Genomic DNA, 27,056 nt, shown 5'->3' with positions numbered 1-27,056 from the left:
GATTTAATGTCTGTCCTGTTTTGAGATGGAAGGCCAGAGGTATAAGATCTGCCACTTTCATTTCTGTTGTGTGCAGTCCTGAGATTCAAATGAAACTGTCAGCGGAGTATGTTCACAGGAGATCAAAGAGGGTTCAGAGATTAAGAGGCTCAGAAAATGCAGTATCTCAGTCAGTAAGTTCTTTCTCTCTGAATGGACTCTCACTTTTCTACATTTATGGATTTTATTCTGTGAAATGGAGCAGTAACTTAACCTCCTCTAGCCTTTTGTTCCTTAGTTTTTGTTTAGAGACACCGTGGTTCCCACTCCACCATGTCTATAATGTATTAGAGGTCAGCACCAGGGAGCTAGGGTATCTGCCTTCTAATTTTACTGGTGATCACTTCTCGGCCTTTTGGCTAAGATCAAGTGTAATTTTACTGGTGAGGGGAGGGCTTATGTGAATGAAGAAACGATGAGATGTGAGAAGGAAGATTCTGTCCTGGCACATCCGTGTCTCTTCTCTTTTGTTTTCTCTGGCATATTTTGCATATGGCAGCACTTCCCTCTCTCTGTAGGCTGTTTGCGATGTTCTTTGTGTAACTAACATCTTAAGCCTCTGGTAAGGGAATGTCTATGTCACTGACTATCATGATAATGGTAAAGGCAGATTCTATGGGTCCAGGTTGGCTAGTCTCAGACATGCTCAGTATATACACTTTCATGTAGGATGAGATAATTGTCAGAAGGGCTGAGTTGTTCTCTAATGTTACCCTTTTCTCCTATGTCCACAGATTCCCTTAGCGAAGAATGGCTCCTGGAAATGGTTCTTTTGTGGCTGAATTCATTCTGGTGGGGTTAACAGACCAACCAGATCTTCAACTTCTCTTGTTCTTCCTGTTTCTAGTAATGTATATGGTCACTGTGTTGGGAAATTTTGGCTTGTTAACACTAATTGTGCTGAGTTCACACCTACACACCGCCATGTACTTTTTCCTCTTTAACTTGTCCTCTATAGACCTCTGTTATTCTTCTGTGTTTACACCAAAAATGCTGGTAGATTTTTTATCAAAGAAGAATATGATCTCTTATATAGAGTGCATGACTCAGCTCTACTTTTTCTGTTTTTTTGTCGTTTCTGAATGCTATGTGTTGACATCAATGGCCTATGACCGCTATGTGGCCATCTGTAAGCCACTTTTGTATAATGTTGCCATGTCCCCTAAAGTGTGTTCCAGCCTTATGCTTGGTTCATACTTGATGGCATTTTCTGATGCCATGGCTCACACTGGATGCATGCTGAGACTGACCTTCTGTGATGCAAACTCCATCAACCACTATTTCTGTGACATCCTCCCTCTGCTCCAGCTCTCCTGCACAAGTACTTACGTAAATGAACTGGTGGTTTTCATTGTGGTGGGTATCAATATCATTGTGCCCAGTCTCACGATCTTTGTCTTTTACGGTCTCATCCTCTCCAACATCATCCAAATATGCTCCACAGAGGGCAGGTCCAAAGCCTTCAGCACCTGCAGTTCCCACATAATTGCTGTTTCTCTGTTTTTTGGTTCAGGGGCAATCATGTATCTTAAACCATCATCTGCTGGGTCCATGCATGTGGGGAAAATCTCTTCTGTCTTTTACACCAATGTGGTTCCCATGATGAACCCCTTAATCTACAGCTTGAGGAACAAAGATGTTAAACTTGCTCTGAGGAAAACCCTGGGGAGGAGAAAATTTTGATTAGAATCAATGTCTCTGTGCAGGTTGTCATAGGACAGGAGATTCCGTGTGTTTATTTTTAATAGTTTTAGTGGCAGCTTTCTCATCCTATTTCTCACCACGGAGAAGGAAATCTGAGTCTTCTCTCAAATTGTTCCAATTTTTAGGTCTTTTCATCACCATTTTCACAATTTTTTTATGTTTTCTTTATGTTTCTCATTTAAGAGAAGCATTAAGAAATAAATTATTCTCTTTTATTTTAAAATTATCATTATGGATTTTTTCACTTGGAAGATGAACAGTACTGCTAGCAACCAATAAAGTAGCACTAGTGTGAATTTAAAGTCTGTTTAAAGTCTGATTTTGAATGATCAATAAAGTAACACCTTGCACATTGGGGGATTTCTTAAATGCCACTAGTGCCACTGGAAGCATGAATCAGATAATCTGTCCTAACTCTTTTCTTTCTCCCTACTGTGGTCAGGACTATGACTCAAATGCCAGTTTCACAATTATAGCAGATTCTATAAAAACTATGTAATATACCCCACTTTGTAGCTGTGAACGTCATTCATTAACCTGGTTTCATATTTACCTCAGAGATTTCATGCTTACCTTCTACAGTCAAAGAAGCACAACAGATTTTCAATATATATTTAACATATGGATAGAATACTGAAAGAAATGTTATTCATTTAGTTAAAACCACACAACTGCTTTATTATAAAAGAAAGTCTAGAATAGACTATAAGTCTCGTATTTCAAGTCTACCACTCTTTCTATTATACTCTTTGCATAACACATATGAGAAAACATTTCCTTTGAAAATTGACTTTTTATGTAAAAAATGAAATATTTTCAGGATCTTGCAATTTATACAACAGAGCATGGGAGGAAAATTTTTCATGAATGTGTCATTTGTCCATGGTCCAAAGAGACACAGTCAGTAAGTAAGAAGTCCCTCAAGAGAATGGACAATGAGATTTAGAAATTGTGTTTCATTCTGAATCTGTATCTTGAGATGTAGAATACTGTAATTATCCTCCACTGTCCATAAAGCTTCCATTAAAACTTATAATACACAATGACCACACATTAACAGTAATTTTAGAATGAAGACCAATTTGTGGGGAACCAGGAAGAGAAAGAATGACCTCTTAAAAAGATAACATAGTTACTGTTAATCAAAACTCAAATTAGGAAGAAAGAATAGAATGTAAATGGTAAGGAAAAAACAAACTTTTTCTATGTCTCTCTTCTTTCTGGAAGATTCTCAAAATATTATGAGGGTCATAAAAGCTTAAGTTATTTGATATTAAAAAGTTAAACTGAAAGGACTTGTGGGACCCAGGAAAAACAAAACCATTCCTTTTTTTGTTGGCTTCTTTATGCTACTCTTATATGGATTTTTTGAGTACAAAATCCACAAATGGCACCTGAAAGAGCAAAAGCAATTTGAAAGAAGTAGTTAATGAATAAGCTAATTGTTACCATATCTTTTTTAGAATTAGATGTTGGGTTTGTTTGTTTTTTCTTTTGAGAAAACAGGCAAAAAGATGATCACTCAAAAATCCTTATTATGATGCCAAGAGAGAATTTAAACAAGTAGGAAAACAACACTGAATATTCATTGGAAGGGTGGATGTAAAGCTGGAGCTCCAATACTTTGGCCACCTGATGTGAAGAGCCGACTCATTGGAAAAAACCCTAATGCCGGGAAAGATTAAGGGCAGCAGGAGAAGGGATAATAGGGAATGAGATGGTTGGATGGCATCACCAACGCAATGAACATGAGTTAGTGCAAACTCCAGGTCTTCCCTGGTGGCCCAGATGGTAAAGAGTCTGCCTGCAGTGTGAGAGACCCAGGTTCGATCCCTGGGTGAGGAGGATCCCTTGGAGAAGGAAATGGCAACCCACTCCAGTATTCTTGCCTGGAAAATCCCATGAACAGAGGAGCTTGGCAAGCTACAGTCCATGGGGCTGCAAAGAGTCAGACATGACTGAGCAACTTCATTTGAGCAAATTCTGGGAGATGGTAAAGAACAGGGAAGCATGGCCTGCTGCAGTCCATGGGGGTCACAAAGAGTCAGACACGACTTAGTAACTGAACAACAAGAGAATGTAATAACTTCTATTACTTGCTGTTTTTCTAGTCTCCACTCAATATTTAGATATTTTGAAATTTAGCATATCTGGATTGTTGGCTTGCTTGTTTGTTTTTAGATGTTCAGCACTGCTAAATACTTGACTTTGTGTTCTAAATGACCACTCATATCTCATTTCCTGACTCCAATATTAATATGCTTGATTTTCACTTAACTAGTTCTTGGTATATGAAATAGTTGATCTTGGTTGGAGTTTTTCTTTTTGCTTTTCTTTTAGTAACTGTTCTGAGAAAATTGTTTTCCAGATTGAAAGAAAAGTATATCTCAATAGGCAAACAGCATCTGTGCTGTTTGGGAACCTTGGTAGACATCACAGAGTGTGTTCAACCTATCATATATTTCATTAGTATTAGAAGTGGCCCAAAGTGTGGGTTGAAGTTGTCATTGATCTTTTATTTGATGAGGCTCAAAATACAAATGAACCCTGTTTAATCTCAGAAAAAAAAAATCCTTTCTTTAAAATTAGGTTTCATCCTTTTGTATTATTTTGCATAAGATTAATCAGAATAACAGACATGCATACAGATTAAAAGGTAAGGGATGGCAAAGTTTCAGAGAGGCAGTTTGATTTTTTAGTGCATATAAGTACTATATGGCTATTTGGACTTCTTTCAAAAGGGAGGGGTGTGTTAGAAAAAATAGGTCAGTTGTTTTACATGCACAGCATAGAACTGTCACTTGTAGAGGGTTGTGGGTTTTTTTGCTCTATTATGGAATGAGATAAAAGGAGCTATGAGGGAAAATATGATTGTATCAAAGTTGGCACAGCAGAGAATCAAACAGTTATGCCATAGGATCCTCCTGTGCCTATGTACCAGCCTGGTCAATTAGAAAGCTCTGATTTTCAAGACATAACAAAATCTTCTTCCTCGTTAACGACCAGAAAGTTCCTTGAGGATATTCTGAATGTGTTTAATGTTCAGTAGCTCTAAGTGAGCTACTGTTGTTGTCAGGATCAGCTTTAGAATGAGTATGACCAGAATGCACTGTGGCCAAGGGCTGAAGACAACCAGAAGTAAAAGGCATTCTGAGTTCTATGTCCCTTTAGTTCCTGAACCCCTGACTGTATTGAACCCCATTATACACTCCTCCTTATTCTGCCTTCCTACACACACATACACACACACAAACACACTTACAGTGTCCTCAAGCCTTATATTTTATTAGATCACTGCCTAACTTCAATTGCATGACACACAACCCACTTTTTCCCCTTTATTAAAACTTATATTTTAATTGGAGGAAAATTGCTTTACAATGTTGTGTTGGTTTCTGCCATATGACAATACACATCAGTCATATATACATCCACTCCCTCTTGAGCTTCCCTCCTCCTCCCCATCCCACCTCTGTAGGTCATCACAGAGCTCCTGGTTGGGCTCCCTGTGTAACATGACAACTTCTCACCTGCTATCTCTTTAACACATGATAGTGTACACATGTCTATACTACTTTCTCCATTCATCCCACTCTCTCCTACCACCACTGTGTCCACAGTCTGTTCTCTATGTCTGCATCTCCACTGCTGCCCTGCAAATAGGTTCATCAGTACCATTTTTCTAGATTCCATAGACATACATATTAATAAACAATATTTGTTCTTCTCTTTCTGACTTACTTCACTCTGTATTACAGGCTCTAGGTTCATCCACCTCACTAGAACTGACTCAAATTTGTTCTTTTTATGGCTGAGTAATACTCCATTGTCTATATGGACCACATCTTCTTTATCCATTCATCTCTTGATTGACACCTAGGTTGCTTCCATATCCTGGCTATTGTAAATAGCACTGCTATGGACATCGGGGCATGTGTCTTTTTCAGTTATGGTTTCCTCAGTATATAAGCCCAGTAGTGCAATTGCTGAGTCAGGTGGTAGCTTTATTCCTGGTTTTTTAAGGAACCTCCATACTATTCTCCATAGTGACTGTATTAATTTATATTCCCACCAACAGGGCAAGAGGGTTCCCTTCTCTCCACATCCTCTCCAGCATTTATTTTTTGTAGATGTTTTGATGATGGCCATTCTGACTGGTGTGAGGTGATACCTAATTGTAGTTTTGATTTACGTTTCTCCAATAATTAGTGATGCTGAGCCTCTTTTCATATGTTTATTAGCTATCTCTATGTCTTCTTTGGAGAAATGTCTGTTTAGGTCTTCTGCTCATTTTTTGATTGGGTTTTTTTTTTCTGGTATTGAGCTATATGAGCTGCTCTTATATTTTGAAGATTAATCTGTTATCAGTTGTTTCATTTGCAATTATTTTCCCCCATTTCAAGGGTTATCTTTGAATCTTGTTTATTGTTTCCTTTGCTATACAAAAGCTTTTAGGTTTCAAGGTCCCATTTGTTTATTTTTGTTTTTATTTTCACTACTCTAAGAGGATCTTGCTGTGATTTATGTCAAAGAGGACACACAACCCACTTTTAATCTTTGCAAGCACATTCAAGTACATGGTTCTTGGTTTCAGCACCTGAGGGGCAAGACCGAGCAGGAAATATTCATTGACTCCAACAATAAGAAATGGCTATTGATTCAATCATGCATTTAATTGTGTACTAGCTACAACAAGCAAAGCACCCATTAACTGAAATTTGACTCTGGTGAATTGATGTCCCTGTTGAGGACAGATACAGTGTTTCCCCAAATCTGGCACAATTTACCTGTATCGTCAGCCTAGCACCAGATGAAGTTGCTGCTTTATATGCTGGGTTTGGTATATGAAATCAGTTCAGTTCAGTTCAGTCACTTAGTCATGTCCAGCTCTTTGTGACCCCATGGACTGCAGCACGCCGGGCTTCCCTGTCCATCACCAACACCCAGAGCTTGCTCAAACTCATGTCCATTGAAATAGACACCTTTAAATATTAAAAGCTCACTCAATGGAGAAGTTATACATTCTAAGGCAGAGAATCCCTCTTCCTCAATAAGTGGGAGACTGGTGGAATCACCTGGGATGTTTGAAGTCCCCTTGTGGCATGAGGTTCAGTAGACCCATCTCACACATTAATAGAGAGAACTTGCCGGGTGTCACGATTGCTCTTAGAGGTCGTGTTGCAGTTTTCTCTGCACTGTTGCGTCTGTCAGGCTGTGTGTTCCTCAGGGAAGAACAGTGAGGGAATTAGGGAGTGGAATCCTAGTTCCCATCTCATGGATGATGAACTGAGGCTCAGAGATGTTCATGCTTGTTCCAAATTAGGATTTATAAGCGGTAGAGCTGAGACTTGAGTATTTTGATTCTAAATGTATAAAGTTTTAAAAATATATACAAACTTTACCGTGTTTTCAAAATTCAGTGAAACATGAACAGCAGTCTTAGTGAATAAAATGACTCAACACAAAGGCAACATTCTAAATTAATAAAAATACAAGTGCTTCCTTGCTTGCTGGTCCAGTGGTTGGGAGTCCAAGAGAGGATGAAATCAGCTGATGGCAATGACAGCATTGGCAACACAGTTTTGAAAGGCAGGGCTGACTTCATGACAACAGGGCTTTAGGAGATTTATGTTTGTGGTGATGGTGGCCCTCTGTGGGGCTGAGCTGCATGGAGACAGCGGTGGACCCTCACCAGATATTCACTAGGTGTGATTTTGCAATAATTCTACCTGATTCCTTTTCCTTTTACAAGCTTGGTCTTTGGCTTTTCTGGATTGTTTTGTTTGTTATGTGGGTGTGGGTGTGTGTGTGTGTGTGTGTGTGTGTGAAAGAGTATGTTTTAACTGAAATATGCGATTTTGTTTAGTTTACTTTTTTCATTTAAATTCTGTATCATGGACTACCCTCCAAGTCAGTAGATCAATATACAATTCTTATATTTTCTGATTTCTTTATGCACACAACAATGCACATGATGTAAAAGTAATTATCTCATTAATATTATATTATTATTTTTGTATGTTTAAACTGTTTTTAATCACTCACACAACCTCAACCCCAGATTAGTTTAACAAGGTCATTTATATCCTTCTGCTCCTGACATAGAGAACAAACATACAGATACCAAGGGGAGAAAGGAGGGTGTAAAGGATTGGGAGATTTGGATTAACTCAACTGATATATACACTCAGTTGATATATAACTCAGTTGATATATACACTATCAACACTGTGTATAAAGTAGATAACTAGTCAGTTCTTACATAAGGAACTGTACTCAACACTCTGTGGTGATCTAAATGGGAAGAAAATCCAAGGAAGAGGGGATATATGTATACTTATAGCTGATTCACTTTGCTTAACAGCAGAAACTCAAACAACATTATAAAGAAACTATACTCCAATAAAGCAAATAATATATCTTTATGCTTCTTTCTCTATGCTTCGATGACATACAAATTGTCTTTCTTGCTTTACAAACACGGCACAATGCTAACTCCACTTCTGTACATCACATCCCCTCCCCAAAGAAAATATCATGGTATCTCCTGAAAACCACTCAAAGTTAACTGCTGTAGGTATATTTCAGTATTTTAAATAACTGCTTTATATTTCATGATGTAGCAGTACCATATTTTATTCACCCATTTCTCTTTAGGAATATTCACTAGATTTTCAGTTGTCTTGCCATCATAAATCATGTGTTAACACAGGAGTTTGAATATATCTACTTATGTACTACTGCTTTTGTTTTCATGAGATAGATTTCTGGTGTGGAATTCCTGGATTTGAGAGTGTACATAAATATATTTTAAATTTGAAAACCATCATCATATTTTTTCCAAAGAATAACCTACAAACAGACGTCAGATGAAACATTTCTTTCATCTAAGTCAGTCAGATGTTGATATTTATAACTTGAATTAATACTTTTAATTTGAAAAAGTTCAGATGAATCAATAAAATGATTATCACTCTAAAAGAAAGTTCATGAAAAGCTAATTTGCAAAATAAGATACACTTAAAGAGTATCATGTGTTTTAGTCGTGCTTGTAAAAGCAATGAAATGACAGAAATAGAATCTGATTATTAATTGTAAACTTGGAAATAATTACGCTTCTTTAGGTTTCTTTAGGAAAAGCCAAACTAAAATTCTATATATTGAAAAAAGAAATTTGGAAGATGTTTTGAAACACCTGAGGAAGATGGTGGAAGAGAGTGACAGTGAGATGGAGAGGGCCAGCTGGTGATGAATTGTCGCAGTCTTTGTGGACCGGGACCTGGGGACTGGAGTCGATGAGAAGAGGGATGCAGGGGACCCAAGTCTCGAGTGAAACAAGGGTGCTTTATGTGCAGAAATGCATGTTTTTATATCTTCACACAGGCAGTTTTAGGCAGTAAAAAACTTGAGCAAAAACAAAGCCAAACAAATAACAATCTTCAAAGGGCCAGAAAGCATTCCATATCCTGAGTAAGAGGGGCATAACCAAATAGATTACCTTTAAGTAAAAGGTCACTGAAGGGAATCACTGAAGGGAGTCACTGAAAGGAATCCAAGCAGCTGCTCTTTCCCATGATCTCAGTCCTGAGAACTGCGTGAAGCTCTGCTCCTTCCTGTTTTCCAGGAACTGATAAGGAATAGAGACTCCTTGAGAAACGGCACACAAAGGAAGAAAACATATTGGATCCCTTAAAGTTGAATGTTCCCTGACAATGAATATTATGGATGCTGGGCCATTTTAAGTTGAGAGGAATCTGTTATGAGTCTACTTGCATCACCTTTCTTCTTAGATATAAGTATTAGTTCCAGAATGACATGAACTCTTCTCAAGAGAGTTCAAATAACAAACACATAGGAAATATAAGTATGATTATTAAAAACCTTTTATTAATCTCTTTCTTTTGTTTTTCTGCTCATCAGGGGAACCTGAAGACCCAAGAGTAATTCTATCCCCTGAGACACTAAATCAAGTTAATCTTCTACCCAACTAGCTGTGTTAGTTTCCATTCTCTGCACATAAACTAGTTGGGGCCTTGAACAGAGGGTAACCACTCTTTCTCACCAAGTAAATAGAGCAGTACCTGTTCTTTTATTAGTAACCTGCAAAAAAATACCTCAACATAGCATATAGAAAGCTTAAAATTTTGGTTAAAAAATAACTAAAAAGGGACATGAGTTTTATGTTGAAAGACATCACATACTGGAAGGTAATTTCTTAGAAAGGTAGATTTCTCTTGCTTCCCCTTATTTTCCTTCTTAAACTTTCATTCAGAGATTAGTTACTTGAGAATTGTTAGATTTCCACCTAAATACATCTATCAAGTCTCTGTCTCTCTCTTATATATATATATACAGTCAACATTTCAGTAACACGGGTTTGAACACTGTGATCTACCTACATGCAGACTTTTCCAATAAATATATTGGAAATATTTTTGGAACTTTTCAACAATTTGAAAAAAAAATCACAAGTAGTATAGCCTAGAAATATTGAAAAAAATAAGAAAAAGTTATGTTACAAATGCATAAATTATATGAAGATATTCGTATACTGGCATGTTACAAATGCATAAATTATATGTAGATATTCATATACAGGCATATTCACCAGGCATACCCTGGTGGCTCAATGGTAAAGAATCTGCCTGCAATGTGGGAGACTCAGGTTCAATTCCTGGGTCAGGAAGATCCCCTAGAGAAGGGATGGCAGCCCACTCCAGTATTGTAGCCTGGAGGATACCATGGACAGAGGAGCCTGGTGGGCTATAGTCTGAGGGGTTGCAAAGAGTCAGACACGACTGAGCGATTAACACTTTCACTTTCATTTTCATATAAGGTGAAAGATATTTAGTGAAATATAATATAAGTGAAAGATATTTCACTTTTCATATAAGGTGAAAGAAAGGCATAAGGTGAGAGATATTTAATATAAAGCTAACATTGTGGAAGCCTGTTAGTTTTTGAACCATATCATAACTTTGTTTTCAAAGACTTACATTACCATACAGAATGCCTCTTTCCATCATCATGGAAGAAACTATATTAGCCTATCATCACAAATAAGTGGTTTAAAAAAAAAGGAAGTAATAGTGTTTTTAATACTGTGTAAGGGATATAACTATAATACTGTATGACATAAGAATTTTCTAAGAATCCATTCATTAATATATGGGCCAGGCTACCTTGAAGCAATCATATAGCTGCTTCTTTCTTATTAATGCATGAATTGTAACTGTTTTGTTTGTTGTTTTAGTCACTAAGTCGAGTCTTACTCCTTTATGACCCCGTGGACTGTAGCCTGCCAGGCTCCTCTGTCCATGGGATTTTCCAGGCAAGAATACTGGAGTGGGTTGCCATTTCCTCCTCCAGGGGATCTTCCCGACCTAGGGATTGAACTCGTGCCCCCTACATTAGCAGGTGGATTCTTTACTGTGGAGCCAGGAGGGAAGTCATGAGTTGTTATAGCTGTAAATAAATACAAATCTTTTCACTTTATCTTTTCATTTTTGAGATCTAGTGTTAGTAATATGTATAACATCTACAGTGTGTTCTATTCTATAAGACAATATTGATGTACATGGTGACACACAGAGGATTCTCTTTGTAAACAGTTGACATACACTTACAGTACCCATAAACACAGTACAGTAAGTGTATTTTCTCATCCTTATGATTTTCTTTATAACATATTCTTTTGTTTAGCTTACTCTATTATAAGAATATAGTATATAATGCATAAAACATACAAAATATGTGTTAACTGACTGCTATGTTATCTATAAGGCTTCTGGTCAACAGTAGGCTGTTAGTAGAGAAGTTTCTGGGGAGTAAAAAAGTTATATACGGATTTTTGGCTGTGAAGGAGCTGAGTGAGAAGTTGATGCCACTAAGCCATGCATTGTTCAAAAGCCAACTGTATATACAACATCAGTCAGTTAGTCAGTTCAGTCGCTCAGTCGTGTCCGACTCTTTGCGACCCCATGAATTGCAACACGCCAGGCCTCCCTGTCCATCACCAACTCCCGGAGTTGACTCAAACTCATGCCCATCAAGTCGGTGACGCCATCCAACCATCTCATAATACATATATATATATATATACTGTCTGTAATAAGGACCTATGAAGAGGGACTAAGTTGCTATTACATGAACAGACAAGTCAAACATTGATACCTTTCACTGATACTCCTATCTCAGGTTACCTTGCAATTCACCTGATTAAATTTTCATACTTTATCTAATCTAAATCTGATGTATTCTTATGGTAGAATCCCACTGGTACAACAAAAATTTCCATTTTTTGAGTTCTGATATCCATATTGGTGATTAGGATAAGTCTATGTTATTTATTCCCTTATTTGAAAAATATAGCTTTATTGTAGCTCAAGCCACATTGTCTGGAGATATGATCATTTTTATGGGCTTTGCTAAGAGCAGAGAACCTTGTTTCTCCCATGTTGGTGAGTCATTGCTCAAAAAATAATAACAATCTTGATCTCAACAATATTTTGCATTAAATTACAAGCATCATCTCTTCCTCACTTCACATTGTAAACAACTCCTACTTTTCTTGACTTCAAGATGGCATAGGCCCTTTATTCTTCCATTGGTTCTGTCTTTCTTGTCACAGGTAGTAGGTTTTAAATATGCATCAGATATTTGATGAAATTGTCTTCTGTTGTGAGGGCATCACCTGGATTTACGAATATGAGGAGTGGAAGATGCGGGGAGGGATATCACTTCTAACAATACTTTCATATTTAAGACTGAAATACGTATGTTAGAAACCAGCCCCTACCGAGTGAATTGTAGTTGGGAGAACACATGTAAGCTCTGTTCTTAGAGCCTCATAAAGCATAGTCTCACATAAGACAAGCATCATACCAGCAATCTTATGAGGGTTGGTATTTTATTGATCATATTGGAGATTGTAGAATTCTGTACTGGAGTTTAGATTCTTAACCTGCTCTAAGAGTATTTCCTATATAAGCAGGAAGTGGTATTAATGAGACACAAGTACCAATACCAGTGATGAAATTTTCCTTGAAGTTGTAGCTTTTGAAATTGAGAAGTCTCTATAGCACAATGAGAATTTATTTTTTTCTCTCTCTATATACACATATATATGATATATATTATATACATGTATAATATATATTATGCATACATATATATCATATATTATATATATGGTAATTTTGTAATAAAATGCACAGTACTGTGAGGTTCACTATCATTTACTGAGCAGCCCCAAAGCTTCAGGGAACTAAATAACAACAACCTCAATAAGTTTGTAAGTGGATCGTGAGCCTCAGACAAGATTTCAGACTCAGCCGAAACCTTGATTTCAATGTGATGAGTCCTTGAGTAGGAAAACCCAGCTGACTTGACTCAAAAAACCTTTAAGACAGTAAATTTGAATTGTTTTATGCTACTGAATGTGTAGTCATTTATGATACACCAATAGATGAATTCATAGAATTTCTCCACTTCCTTTTGCATATCTGTATGTGTGTGTGTGAGAGAGAGAGGATGATGATGAAATCATTCCATTACTTTTTTCAAAGAAGCTTCATAATAAACAAAGTTGAGTATGACTCTAGAACTATCTACCTTGAATGATGAAGCTTCTGTCTAGAGAATGGGTTCTCAGTTCTCCCTTAATGCTGGGTGCTTTTGATATTCCCACAGAGAGAGAGCAAAAACGTGGAGAGATGACAACCATGAGCCTAGTGACAACATTCATCCTCTCGGGCCTTCCCCATCCACCAGAGCTGGACACATTCCTCTTTGGAATCTTCCTGGTGATCTATGTCCTCACTGTGGTGGGGAACCTTCTCATCCTGCTGGTGATTATAGTGAATCCCTGCCTGCTCACCCCCATGTACTACTTCCTGGCCAACCTGTCCTTCATTGACATGTGGTACTGCATGGTCACTGTGCCCAAAATGCTGATGACTCTGGTGTCCCCAGAAGGCAGTGCTATCTCCTTTCCCAGCTGTGTGGCCCAGCTCTACTCCTCCCACTTCCTGGGCAGCACCAAGTGCTTCCTCTACACCGTCATGTCCTATGACCGCTTCCTGGCCATCAGTTGCCCACTCAGGTACGCCAGCATGATGAGTGGGAGGACGTGCGCTCTCCTGGCCACAACCACATGGCTCAGTGGCTCTGTGCAGTCTGATGTCCAGATCACATTGATGTTCCATTTGCCCTTGTGTGAACCAACCAGATCCAACATTACATCTCCAATGCACCATCTGTCCTCAAACGGCCTGTGTAGACAGGTCCACCGTGGAGTTTGTCAGCATTGGGGTGGTGGCTTCAGGCTGCTTTCTCCTGATAGTGCTGTCCTACGTATCCATCTCCATTCCATCCTGAAGATCCACACCTCAGAGGGGAACTGGAGAGCCTTCCAGACCTCTGCCTCCCACTGCACTGTGGTCCTTTGCTTCTTTGTTCCCCGTGTTTTCATTTACCTGAAACCAGCCTCCAAGGAGGTTGTGGACAGGATTGTGGCTGTTTTCTACACTTTGCTGACACCCCTTCTGAACCCTGTGGTCTACACCCTAAGGAACAAGGAAGTGAAGAAAGCTCTGTTGAAGCTTAAAAACAAAGTAGCATATTCACAAAGCAAATAATCTCTGCACTGTACATATGCTTATTTTAAAAACAGTAATAAAATAATATAGTAATATCATTTCTTCAACATGAAATGTACTATGTATATAGTTTTCAGTGTTAAACTTTATTCACACTACTTAGTCAGAATTATCTGTTTCACAGATTTCTTTGAGAATTTTTAAAAATTACAAATTTTTTATTTACAATAAACATGCTTAAATTTTGATCTATGAACTCATTTCTCTGCAGTACATTTATGTTACATTTTTCCCACTCTTACTGACATATAGTTGACGTATAACATCGTTTCTGCCTTTTTAAGGGCTTCCCTGGTGGCTCAGATGGTAAAGAGTTTGCCTGCAGTGAGAGAAACCTGGTTCTATCCCTGGGTCAGGAAGATCTCCTGGAGAAGTAAATGGCAACCCACTCCAACATTCTTACCTGGAAAATCCCATGGATGGAGGAGCTACAGTCCATGAGGTCGAAAAGAGTCAAACAAGACTGAGTGACTTCGCTTTCTACCTTTTTAAAAAGTAAATATTCAGCCTGTATCTCAGATGCAGAGGAGTGACTTATTTATATATTCTTAAGTTGATAATATGATTTTTGTTTATGTCTTATGCACACAAACATGGGGATTTAGAATCCGGGGACACTGTTAGCACTGTTCAAGGACAGAAACAATTATCAGAGGTCATTTACTTATGGATGCAGCTGTGCATCTGCCTCCTCAGTTCTTTTTGTGGCTGCATGTGTGCGTGTGTCTGTGTCTACATGTGTCTGTTTGCATGAAGGTCCCAAGGTAACTAGTCCTGTTCCCAGGACATCTTGACCCTGGTCATTGCTGCCACACTGTAAGAGTCCCACACTTCTGAGGAATCTGTCTCTCTAGATAGGTCTGCCAGGATAAGCTGTGGCTCTGAGAGACTCCTTTCAGAGACTGGAAACCATCACCATCTTCAGAGAGCCCTGTGGTTTGTCAGGTTTGGTCAGTGTGATCAGGAGGAAGCTACCATCAAATACCTTCAGTCTCCATCACATAATCTGACTTTAAATTCTTGTGTTACTGGACCAGATGTCCATATTCAGCACAATCATTCTATGCTGGGCTATTTCACTATGGGTGGTGATGACAGTCAAGCTGCTCAGAGAGCTCCTTAGATTCACCAAACTTCAGCTTCCTCTGAGACAGGGACACCGTACATTGCAAGCTGGAGCCAAGGGTGCTTCCTATTTAGAAAGTAGAATAATTAAAGTATAATTAAGTCATTTGGTATAATGGGATTTCAACATATTTCTTTTACAAGTTAGAAAAATAAAGCCTAGTAAAGACAAAACTTATGCCAGAAAGTGAAGATGAACTAAAGAGCCTCTTGATGAAAGTGGAAGAGGAGAGTCAAAAAGTTGGCTTAAAGCTTAATTACAGAAAACTAAGATCATGGCATCTGGTCCCATCACCTCATGGGAAATAGACAGGTAGACTGTGGAAACAGTGTCAGACTTTATTTTTGGGGGCTCCAAAATCACTGCAGGTGGTGACTGCAGCCGTGAAATTAAAAGACGCTTACTCCTTGGAAGGAAAGTTATGACCAACCTAGAGAGCATATTAAAAAGCAGAGACATTACTTTGCCAACAAAGGTCCGTCTGGTCAAGACTATGGTTTTTCCAGTGGTCATGTATGGATGTGAGAGTTGGACTGTGAAGAAAGCTGAGCACTGAAGAATTGATGCTTTTGAAGTATGGTGTTGGAGAAGACTCTTGAGAGTCCCTTGGACTTCAAGGAGATCCAACCAGTCCATCCTAAAGGAGATCAGTCCTGGGTGTTCATTGGAAAGACTGATGCTGAAGCTGAAACTCCAGTACTTTGGCCACCTGATGTGAAGAGTTGATTCATTGGAAAAGATCATGATGCTGGGAGGGATTGGGGGCAGGAGAAGAAGGGGAGGACGGAGGATGAGATGGCACGGAGGATGAGATGGCTGGATGGCATCACCAACTCGATGGGCATGAGTTTGAGTAAACTCCGGGAGTTGGTGATGGACAGGGAGGCCTGGTGTGCTGCAATTCATGGAATCGCAGAGTCGGACACAACTGAGCGGCTGAACTGAACTGAACTGAAAGACAAAACACCCTAAAAAAAAAAAAAAAGTGCATAGCTGCTGCTGCTGCTAAGTCACTTCAGTCCTGTCCAACTCTGTGCGACCCCATAGACGGCAGCCCACCAAGCTCCCCCGTCCCTGGGATTCTCCAGGCAAGAACACTGGAGTGGGTTGCCATTTCCTTTTCCAACGCATGAAAGTGAAGTCACTCAGTCGTGTCCAACTCTTAGCGACCCCATGGACTGCAGCCCACCAGGTTCCTCCATCCATGGGATTTTCCAGGCAAGATACTGGAGCGGGGGTGCATAGGTACACAGCCCTTACTCGTGGACTTCCATGTGTAATGATGAAGATGTGACTGTATCTCAATTTCTCATCTGTTAAAGACCTTCTCTAGCAATACTGTTCAGAGGATTAAATGATTTAGTGGAATTAATGTTCTTGAGCAATACCAAGTCACAATAAGTTCTTAAAGTTTTAAAATTAAAACATGCGACCACCAGATAGCCTGATTCTTAGAATCTTTTCTTCTACAATTTATTTCAGTGACTCTCTAGCCACTGATATAATATTTGGTAGATGCATGAATGTAACTTTCTTTAAATCACTGATAATAAATTATGGTCATGATTATCACCATTATTCACAATGTAATTATTCTGATTAACTATTTCGATAAATTTTATATGGCCATATTTACTAGTTTTCAAGGAACTTAATAATTATAAAATCAACAAAAATTACATTGCACCAAATTATTCTAGAACAATTCAAAGACAAAAATATAAATATTACTGAGCTTAGGATATACTAGACACTTTATAATTTAATCATTACAAGAACCCTATGAGATTTGTACTGTTGATATATAAGGTAAGAAAACTAAAGATGATTAGGTCGCTTGCTCAAATATGCAGGGTTAGTAAGGAACATGGTCAAGGCTTAACCCCAGATATCCTGCACCAAAGCCCGTGATGTTAAACTTTACCCTACATTGCTATCACTAAATATGAGGAAACTTTTAAGTGTTTGGGGAGGACAATATCAATGAACATCAATAATCATTGAAAACCACACAGCAGATAATTTTGTATTTGTTGTATTTTATACAACATTTTATACAGTTGTATTTTATATATCAAATGCAATTTCTTATAAACTACTTTTCTCCCCATATACTATGAAAAGCACCTTAGCTACCTTACCTTTGCCTGATTTAGATTCTAAATGCTTCATCACACTTTGTTTACATGCTCCACATTAAGTTGTGGACTTCTCAAGGAAAAATATTGTCTTATCCTGTAATAATCCATCTTTATAAATGTTTGCCTCCTTTCCTTAGGATGCTTTCTCTGCTATAGGCCATTTCTATTTCCCAATATATTTATTTACTTTCTTAGGGACCCAACTTCTGATGCACACTCATAATATTAGGTATCACTCCTAAACAGGGGCCTTCTCTTTATCTCCATGCTGTTCCTGCTTTCCTTGTTCAAGTCCCTAATAACTTTAGTTTCTCAGATATTTCAATTAGGAGATAAAGCTATTGCATCAAATTTTACATGTCTAAACATTTCCCCCTCTTCTTCAACATTTGTCTCTTATGTGATATGATTATCCCAGTATAAAGCTACTCTGAAACTCAGTGTCTGCCCATAATCCTTCCTCATACACTTCTTCATACAATTGAAAAGGGGATAAGAGAAGAGATAAATAGAAAAAAATGAGAGAGTTCAAATGGCGTGAAAAATCTCTGCAAAATAAAGAAGCATAGTGGATAATTTTAATACTTCTATATTGAATTCTTCATATTTTCAAATATTAATTGGGAAAACTTTATTTTGTAAATACTTCTTTATGTAATTACTATGCCCTAAACATTATCAGGCCTGTTTTCAAAAGGGAAAACAATTTTTTTTAATTAATAAAATAATTCAGAGTTGATGTTTCCATTCCAGTTGGGGAATGATGAAAACAGAAAAACTTTCAACATCCTGTGTCATATATTCATGTATTCTCTTGGGTCTTTCCTTGCAGTAACAGCTATAGAGTATTGAACTTGTCCTTGGAGACTCATTATTATGCTATCATTCCCCTGCTAGCCCCAAATTTTAAAACATTGTTTGTAATAGCATGATGTGTCTAATTGATTCCTTGAAGTTATATCTTCTGAGTTAACTAGTAGCCAAAAGGGATCTTAAATTATAGAAGTACATAGTTAAAGTATGAGATGTAAGTAGCTAGCATGGAAAGAAGCTGGTTAAATCCGGAAGGAATAGGATGACTTTTATAATAATCTTAATGTTGATACTGTTCATCCATCCAATCCTGCATTCTCAGTTAATCAATGCAATAATTCCTTTAAAATTTTTAATTAAATGACTATTATATTTAAGGCCCTGTGTGCTGCTGTTCATGGGGTCACAAAGAGTCAGACATGACTGGGCAACTGAACAACAACAAGATATTTAAGGCACAGGAAAAACAGAACATCAAGACAGTATTCATGTTCCAGAAGTCCAGCGTACATACCTGAAACACATAAGTAAACAAGTGAGTTTTAGAATGTCATAAAGTATACATCAGGTGAAATTGTAAACCATATGGCATCTAACAGAGGTTAGGCAGTTGAGTGAGTCACAATCTGAAAATAAATAAAACTACATACACAGATAATAATCAAACATGTAGTTCATATTAATAACATGTGAGCATAAATAATATGGACTTCTCTGGTGACTCAGTGGTAAAGAAACTACTTGCCAAAGCAGGAGACGCAGGTTCAGTCCCTGGGTAGAGAAGATCCCCTGGAGGATAAAATGGCAACCCACTCCAGTATTCTTGCCTGGGAAATCACATGGACAGAGGAGCCTGGCAGACTATAGTCCATAGGGTCTCAAAGAGTCGGATACGACTGAGTATGTGTGAATAATAAAGAGATTATTTCAGTTCACGTGTTTTGGAGTCTGCCCCCAAATTCTCAGAGATTCTGCTTTTCAGCCCAGGTCACAATGCATTTTGAGTCTTTTAGTTCTAACGAGAAGAAATTTTGGACACAAGAGACTAAATTCAAAACTTTTCACCTCCATTTTTATTCTCTGATAACCTCAGTGCCCAGACCATGCATACATATTGGCCAGGACCTGCCTCCCAATCACAAGAAGGCCAGAATATGAATTCCTTTTGTGTCTCTGTGGTGGTGATGTGGAAATATTAGATAGTCTGTAGTAAGATATTAAAAGAAGTAAAAGAAGGGGATGGAAGAGTATGAAATGGTTGGAATAACAGACTCAATAGATATGAATTTGAAAAATCTCAAGGAGATAGTGGAGGATAGAGGAGCCTGGCATGTTGCAGTCCATGGGATCACAAAGAGTGGGACACAACTTAGTGAGTGGAAAACAAAACAACAGATTCAGTACCACCCTATGCATCTATTTCACGCACAGTCAGCAGAGGCAGTGGAAAGTCATAAAAAGAATTTTGAAAATACGTTTGAAATTTGTGCAGAATCAAGTTTGAAGTGGTCAGATTCCCTAATGATAGCATTTAAGATCATTAGATATAAAGAGATGACAAGGACTCTCCTGGAGTGAAACATTAATGGACAAGACATATAAGACTTTCCATCACTCCTCTAAAGGATGTCCATTGGATGTATATTCACATGTTTGATGATGTGATATTAGGGTGTTTTGAAATTATTAGTGAAGCATGACAAGCCATTCACAAGTGTTCACAGCTCCAAAGCTCTACTCAGAAGAACAATGTCATAATAGGCAATCTGCTGTGTATTAACTAAACATCACTGTTAGAGGCCATGCTAAATTCTAAACAATCCAAGATCTTTACAGTCATTTAAGTACATGTATCAGCTTTCTATATTTTTTATATTGTTGTCCACTATTTTATTTCCAACTGTGTTGTAAACTTCACAAGATTTTGTCTCTGTCCATGGGATTCTCCAGGCAAGAATACTGGAGCAGGTTGACACTCCCTTATCCAGGGAATCTTCACGACCCAGGGATCGAACCCAGGTCTCCTGCATTGCAGGCAGATTCTTTACTGTCTAAACCACCAGGGAAGCCCACTTTAATGATCAGTAGTCCTTTATTTCTACCTACATATTTACCTTTTCCAGTGCTATTTATTCCTTCTTGCACTTCCATCTGGGATCATTTTATTCAATTTTAGAATTTCCTGTGGTAATTTCTATATTGAGGGGCTATATTTTATATTGTTGATACTTGTTAATAGAGGCTACTTCATCATGGCTGTGTAGAAATAGTTTTCCTCTTTCATTTTTAATTTGTAATTTGACTTTTCTGTTTGCCTGATTTTAAAAATCAACTTTAGAGAGGTGTAATGTGCATATACTAAAATGCATCCATTTTGGGTACACAGTTTCACCTGTTATGACAAATGTTAACTTCCACCAAAACCAGGATTAAAAAACCTCTCCATCACTGTATGGAATACCTTGTGTCCCTTCTAGGTCATCTCCCACCTCCTGAGACTCAGACTCAGCTCAACTGCTTTCTCTCAGTGTAGATTAGATTTATCCTAGAGTTTCCTATATATGGGATCATATGTTACATATACTTTTGTGTCTCATTTATTTTTAATTGAAGTATAGTTGATTTATTGTATCATATTAGTTTCAGCTATACAGTATATTGATTAAGTATTTTTACAGATTATATGCCCTTAAAAATTACAATTTTTTTCAATTGTTTGTGCTATACATTATATCCTGTGGCTTATTTGTTATATATAATAGTTTGCATATCTTAATCCCATTTCTTTTGTTCATCTGCCTTTTCCTCATTCATCTGTGTATTTGTACATAACAATAATTCATTTCTCACTGAAGGGTAGTCTATTCTATAAATACATCACAATTTATCACCTATAATTTAACATTTGTGTTGTTTCCAGATTGGGTATATCATTAATGAAGATGTTATGTACATTTATTTGCAAATATTTGTGGGCGTTTGTTTTCAATATTCCTGGGTAAACGTCAAAAAGTAGAATGGCTAAGTCAAGTGATAAGTCAAATTGCAAGTCAGCTATACCATTTTATATATCCACCAGTAATATATGACTTCCAATTGTTCTGTAACCTCACTAATATTTGATGTTGTCACTTTTAAAACTTTAACCAACTGGATATGTGTGATAACACTTTATTATGGCTTAATTTTACATTTTATTGTTGATTAATGATGCTGCACATTTTTCATCTTTGACCATTCACTTATTTCCTTTATGAAGTGTGTAGTCAAGTCTTTTGTCCATTTCTCATTGAATTGTTTGCTTTTGATTATTGATTTGTGAGATATCTTTACACATTTATTACAAATATTTGCATCCAATGTGTCTCATACCTACCCATGTTTTTATTAATATCATTTGAAGAACACAGTTTTTAATTTAAGTAAATCTAATTTTTAATTTATTTATGGCCCATGCTTTTCTGGCCTTTCTAAGAAATCTGCACCAACTCCATGTTTATGAAAATTTTCTCTCACATTCCCCATGGAAATGCTTTTACATTTAGGTCACTAATCCAATTGAGAAGATAAATAAAATAGACAAACCATTAGCCAGACTCATCAAGAAAAAAAGAGAGAAGAATCAAATCAACAGAATTAGAAATGAAAATGGAGAAATCACAACAGACAACACAGAAATACAAAAGATCATTAGAGACTGCTCTCAGCAACTATATGCCAATAAAATGGACAACTTGGAAGAAATGGATGAATTCTTAGAAAAGTATAACCTTCCAAAACTGAACCAGGAAGAAATGGAAAATCTTAACAGACCCATCACAAGCATGGAAATCAAAACTGTAATCAAAATCTTCCAACAAATAAAAGCCCAGGACCAGATGGCTTCACAGGTGAATTCTACCAAAAATTTAGAGAAGAGCTAAAACCTATTCTACTCAAACTCTTCCAGAAAATTGCAGAGGAAGGTAAACTGCAAAACTCATTCTTTGAGGCCACCATCACCCTAACACCAAAACCAGACAAAGATGACACACAAAAAAGAAAACTATAGGTCAATATCACTGATGAACATAGATGCAAAAATCCTCAACAAAATTCTAGCAAAGAGAATCCAACAACATGTTAAAAAGATCATACATCATGGGCTGGGCTTTATCCCAGAGATGCAATGATTCTTTAATATCTGCAAATTAGTCAATGTGATACACCACATTAACAAATTGAAAGATAAAAACCATATGATTATCTCAATAAATGCAGAGAAAGCCTTTGACAAAACTCAACATCCATTAATGATTAAAAAAAAAAAAAAAAACCTCCAGAAAGCAGGCATAGAAGGAACATACCTCAACATAATAAAAGCCATATATGATAAACCCACACCAAACATTATCATCTATGGTGAAAAATTGAAAGCATTTCCCCTAAAGTCAGGAACAAGACAAGGGTGCCCACTCTCACCACTACTATTCAACATACTTTTGGAAGTTTTAGCCACAGCAATCAGAGAAGAGAAAGGAAAAAAGGAATCCAGATTGGAAAAGAAGTAAAACTCTCACTATTTGCAGATGACATGATCCTCTACATAGAAAACCCTAAAGACACCACCAGAAAATTACTAGAGCTAATCAATGAATATAGTAAAGTTGCAGGATATAAAATTAACACAGAGAAATCCCTTGCATTCCTATACACTAACAATAAGAAAACAGAAAGAGAAATTAATAAATCAATTCCATTCACCATTGCAATGAAAAGAATAAAATACTTAGGAATAAATCTACCTAAAGAAACAAAAGACCTATATATAGAAAACTATACAACACTGATGAAAGAAATCAAAAAGGACACAAATAGATGGAGAAATATACCACATTCATGGGTCAGAAGAATCAATACAGTGAAAATGAGTATAATGCCCAAAGCAATTTACAGATTCAATGCAATCCCTATCAAGCTAGCAATGGTATCTTTCAGAGAACTAGAACAAATAATTTCACAATTTGTATGAAAATACAAAAAAACCTCAAATAGCCAAAGCCATCTTGAGAAAGAAGAATGAATGGAACTGAAGGAATCAACCTGCCTGACTTCAGTCTCTACTACAAAGCCACAGTCATCAAGACAGTATGGTACTAGCACAAAGACAGAAATATAGATCAATGGAACAAAATAGAAAGCCCAGAGATAAATCCACCACCTATGGACACCTTATCTTTGACAAAGGAGGCAAGAATATACAATGGAGAAAAGACAATCTCTTTAACAAGTGGTGCTGGGAAAACTGGTCAACCACTTGTAAAAGAATGAAACTAGAACACTTTCTAACACCATACACAAAAATTCACTCAAAATGGATTAAAGATCTAAATGTAAGACCAGAAACTATAAAACTCCTAGAGGAGAACATAGGCAAAACAAACTCTGACATAAATCACAGCAGGATCCTCTATGACCCACCTCCCAGAGTAATGGAAATAAAAGCAAAAGTAAACAAATGGGACCTAATTAAACTCAAAAGCTTTTGCACAGTGAAGGAAACTATAAACAATGTGAAAAGACAGCCTCGAGAATGGGAGAAAATAATAGCAAATGACGCAACTGACAAAGAATTCTTCTCAAAAATATACAAGCAGCTCATGCAGCTCAATTCCAGAAAAATAAATGACCCAATCAAAAAATGGGCCAAAGAACTAAATAGACAATTCACCAAAGAAGACATACTGATAGCTAACAAATACATGAAAAGATGCTCAACATCATTCATTATTAGAGAAATGCAAATCAAAACCACAATGAGGTACCATCTCATGCCAATCAGAATGACTGCTATCAAAAAGTCTATAAACAATAAATGCTGAAGAGGGTGTGAAGAAAAGCGAACCCTCTTAAACTCTTGGTGGGAATGCAAACTAGTACAGCCACTATGGAGAACAGTGTGGAGATTCCTTAAAAACTGGAAATAGAACTGCAATACAACCCAGCAATCCCACTGCTGGGCATACACACCAAGGAAACCAGAATTGAAAGAGACACGTGTACCCCAATGTTCATCACAGCACTGTTTACAATAGCTAGGACGTGGAAGCAACCTCGATGTCCATTGGCAGACAAATGGATAAGAAAGTTGTGGTACATATACACAATGGAATATTACTCAGCTATTAAAAAGAATTCATTTGAATCAGTTCTAATGCGGTGGATGAAACTGGAGCCTATTATACAGAGTGAATTAAGTCAGAAAGGAAAACACCAATATAGTATATTAACACATATATATGGAATTTAGAAAGATGATAACGATGACCCTATATGCTAGACAGCAAAAGAGACACGGATGTAAAGAACAGACTTTTGGACTCTGTGGGAGAAGGTGAGGGTGGGATGATTTGAGAGAAGAGCATTGAAACATGTTTATTACCATATGTGAAATAGATTGCCAGTCCAGGTTCGATGCGTGAGACAGAGCACTCAAAGCCGGTGAACTAGGATGACCCTGATGGATGGGATGGGAAAGGAGGTGGGAGAGGGGTTCAGGATGGGGGACACAGGTACACCCATGGATGATTCATGTGAATGTATGGCAAAAACCACTACAATATTGTAAAGTAATTAGCCTCCAATTAAAATTAATAAATTAACTTACAAAAATAAATAAATAAAATAATTTTTTTATAAAAAGTAAGGTAACACTCAAAATTTGGTTTTTACTGATGGTTTTTCTGCTTTATTTGTTGAAAGCACTATACTTTCCCCTTTGAAACGCTCTGGCATTTTGATTAAACATTGTCTGAGTGACATGTGTGGGTGTGGATTCACATTCTGCTCCATTGACCTACTTGTCAGTACTTCATGCCAGTTGTGCAAACTTGATTACTATGTTTTACATGTTTTTAAACATGTGGGTTTTATGTTTCCATGACAACTATATGCACTTTCACCTCCAAATCCTCCAGCTGCCCCTTTGTTATTCAAATGAATGTTTTCAATTCCTCATTTCCTTTTAATCGCCTACAAATATTCCATGGATGATGTCTATATGTCATCTCTGAGGTGGAATAGTTCAGTGGCATGAAGAAACTAGAAGAGCAACAGCTTTGGTCCTTGAATCCTTTGCTCCCAGGACCATGTCACTGAGAAGTAGCCACTTTCATAAGCGCCTTCTCTGGGACTCCTTAAATTTACAGTCTCTGTAAAGGTCTTTTCGTGTTATTGTAAAAAATGATTCTGTAAGTTTCAATAGCAGATTTGTGTAAATCTTCTTGGACTTACTTTGGAAACATATAAAAGGCAGTGGTTTTCCTTTACTGATCTGGCCCCTTTATTCTGCCCAATAGAAGTTTTCTTCTCCAGGTTTAGGAAATGGATGTTTAAAAAGCCACCAGAAACCAAAGAATGTTGTGGCTAGTCCCCTTGCTTACTAAATCTGTAGGCTTTCCCTGCCTTGTCTCCTAGGCTACACTATCAACCAGGTGATTTTGCCTGAAACTTTCACGGGTATTTCATTCAAGTAATTCCAGAGTTAGATGTTTCATTCTATCCTAAGAACTTACCCTTATCACATTATCAGTGTATTGAGTTTTATCATAACTACCAAAGTGTATTAACCTTCTCTAGCAGCTTTACCTTCTCGTGAAGTTGGCCCTTCACCATCCATTGCACCATCTTGATTCTTACTACTACTGCCTGAAAGTAAAGAATCCACACGCAATGCAGGAGATGTGGGTTCGATCCCTGGATTGGGAAGATCCCCAGGAGAAGGGAAAGGCTACCCACTCCAATATTCTGGCCTGGAAAATTCCATGGACTATATAGTCCATGGGGTCGCAAGGAGTTGGACACGACTGAGTGACTTTCACTTTCACTGCCTGAACCTGGGTTTTCATGTTGTTGTTTTTTTTTCCTTTCCTAATATGCAGTTGAAAAAGCTCTTTAGTTGATCTTTCTGCCTTAAGGCTTACCTTCCTCCCATCTTTCTTCACATACTAATTACATCTCTAAATATAAATGTGGTCATATGACAGTTACATTGGCTGTATTTAAATTACTCTCCCAATTTTGAAAGATAAGAATCCTTCATCCTAGTATTGTATATATGTTCCTTCATAATTAGTCTGATTTTTCTGACTTTCTTAAACACCCTATTCTTCTTATATAATTACAAAGACTACAAGCTCCTTGAGGTCTATGTCTGTTTAGTCTTTGTACTCACAGTTCATACCACATAGTAGCCACTAAATACATATTTATATATTGAATAAATATTGATTCACTCAGAAAAGCAAAAAAAAAGAACACAAAAAAACTGTAAATAAAAAAACTCTCAAAGTTATTTTATCCAATTCTTTTAACAAAATAATAATATTTGATGGCTTTATTGAGTGGTCAATATTCACATCAGCTAAAACATCATCATATAAGAGATCCTTATGGTCTTGGAACTGTTCAATATATTGACTGTGGTGGTGGATACACAAACCTACAGGAATTAAAACTGTGTACAACTTAACATACACACACATAAATAAATCTGGGAAAATCTGAATAATCTGTGGTTTATATCAATGTCCAAAT

The 27,056-nt window shown here is 37.3% G+C and overlaps 1 protein-coding gene and 1 pseudogene across 1 annotated transcript; both read left to right on the top strand.

Annotated features, from left to right (window-relative positions):
• The first annotated feature begins 789 nt into the window (after window positions 1-789).
• On the top strand, window positions 790-1,722 carry LOC122431046 (olfactory receptor 145-like). The gene has a single exon (XM_043452090.1). The coding sequence runs from the start codon at window positions 790-792 to the stop codon at window positions 1,720-1,722; it is 933 nt and encodes a 310-aa protein (XP_043308025.1).
• Window positions 1,723-13,457: 11,735 nt separating this feature from the next.
• On the top strand, window positions 13,458-14,381 carry LOC122430535 (annotated as a pseudogene).
• Window positions 14,382-27,056: the final 12,675 nt, after the last annotated feature.

Source organism: Cervus canadensis, chromosome 29, assembly GCF_019320065.1.
Source record: "Cervus canadensis isolate Bull #8, Minnesota chromosome 29, ASM1932006v1, whole genome shotgun sequence".
Classification (NCBI taxonomy): Eukaryota; Metazoa; Chordata; class Mammalia; order Artiodactyla; family Cervidae; genus Cervus; species Cervus canadensis.
This window is presented reverse-complemented; position numbering and strand designations above follow the sequence as displayed.

Coding starts and splice junctions, on each gene's coding strand:
- LOC122431046 (XM_043452090.1), top strand. CDS start 790: ATGGCTCCTGGAAATGGTTCTTTTGTGGCTGAATTCATTCTGGTGGGG.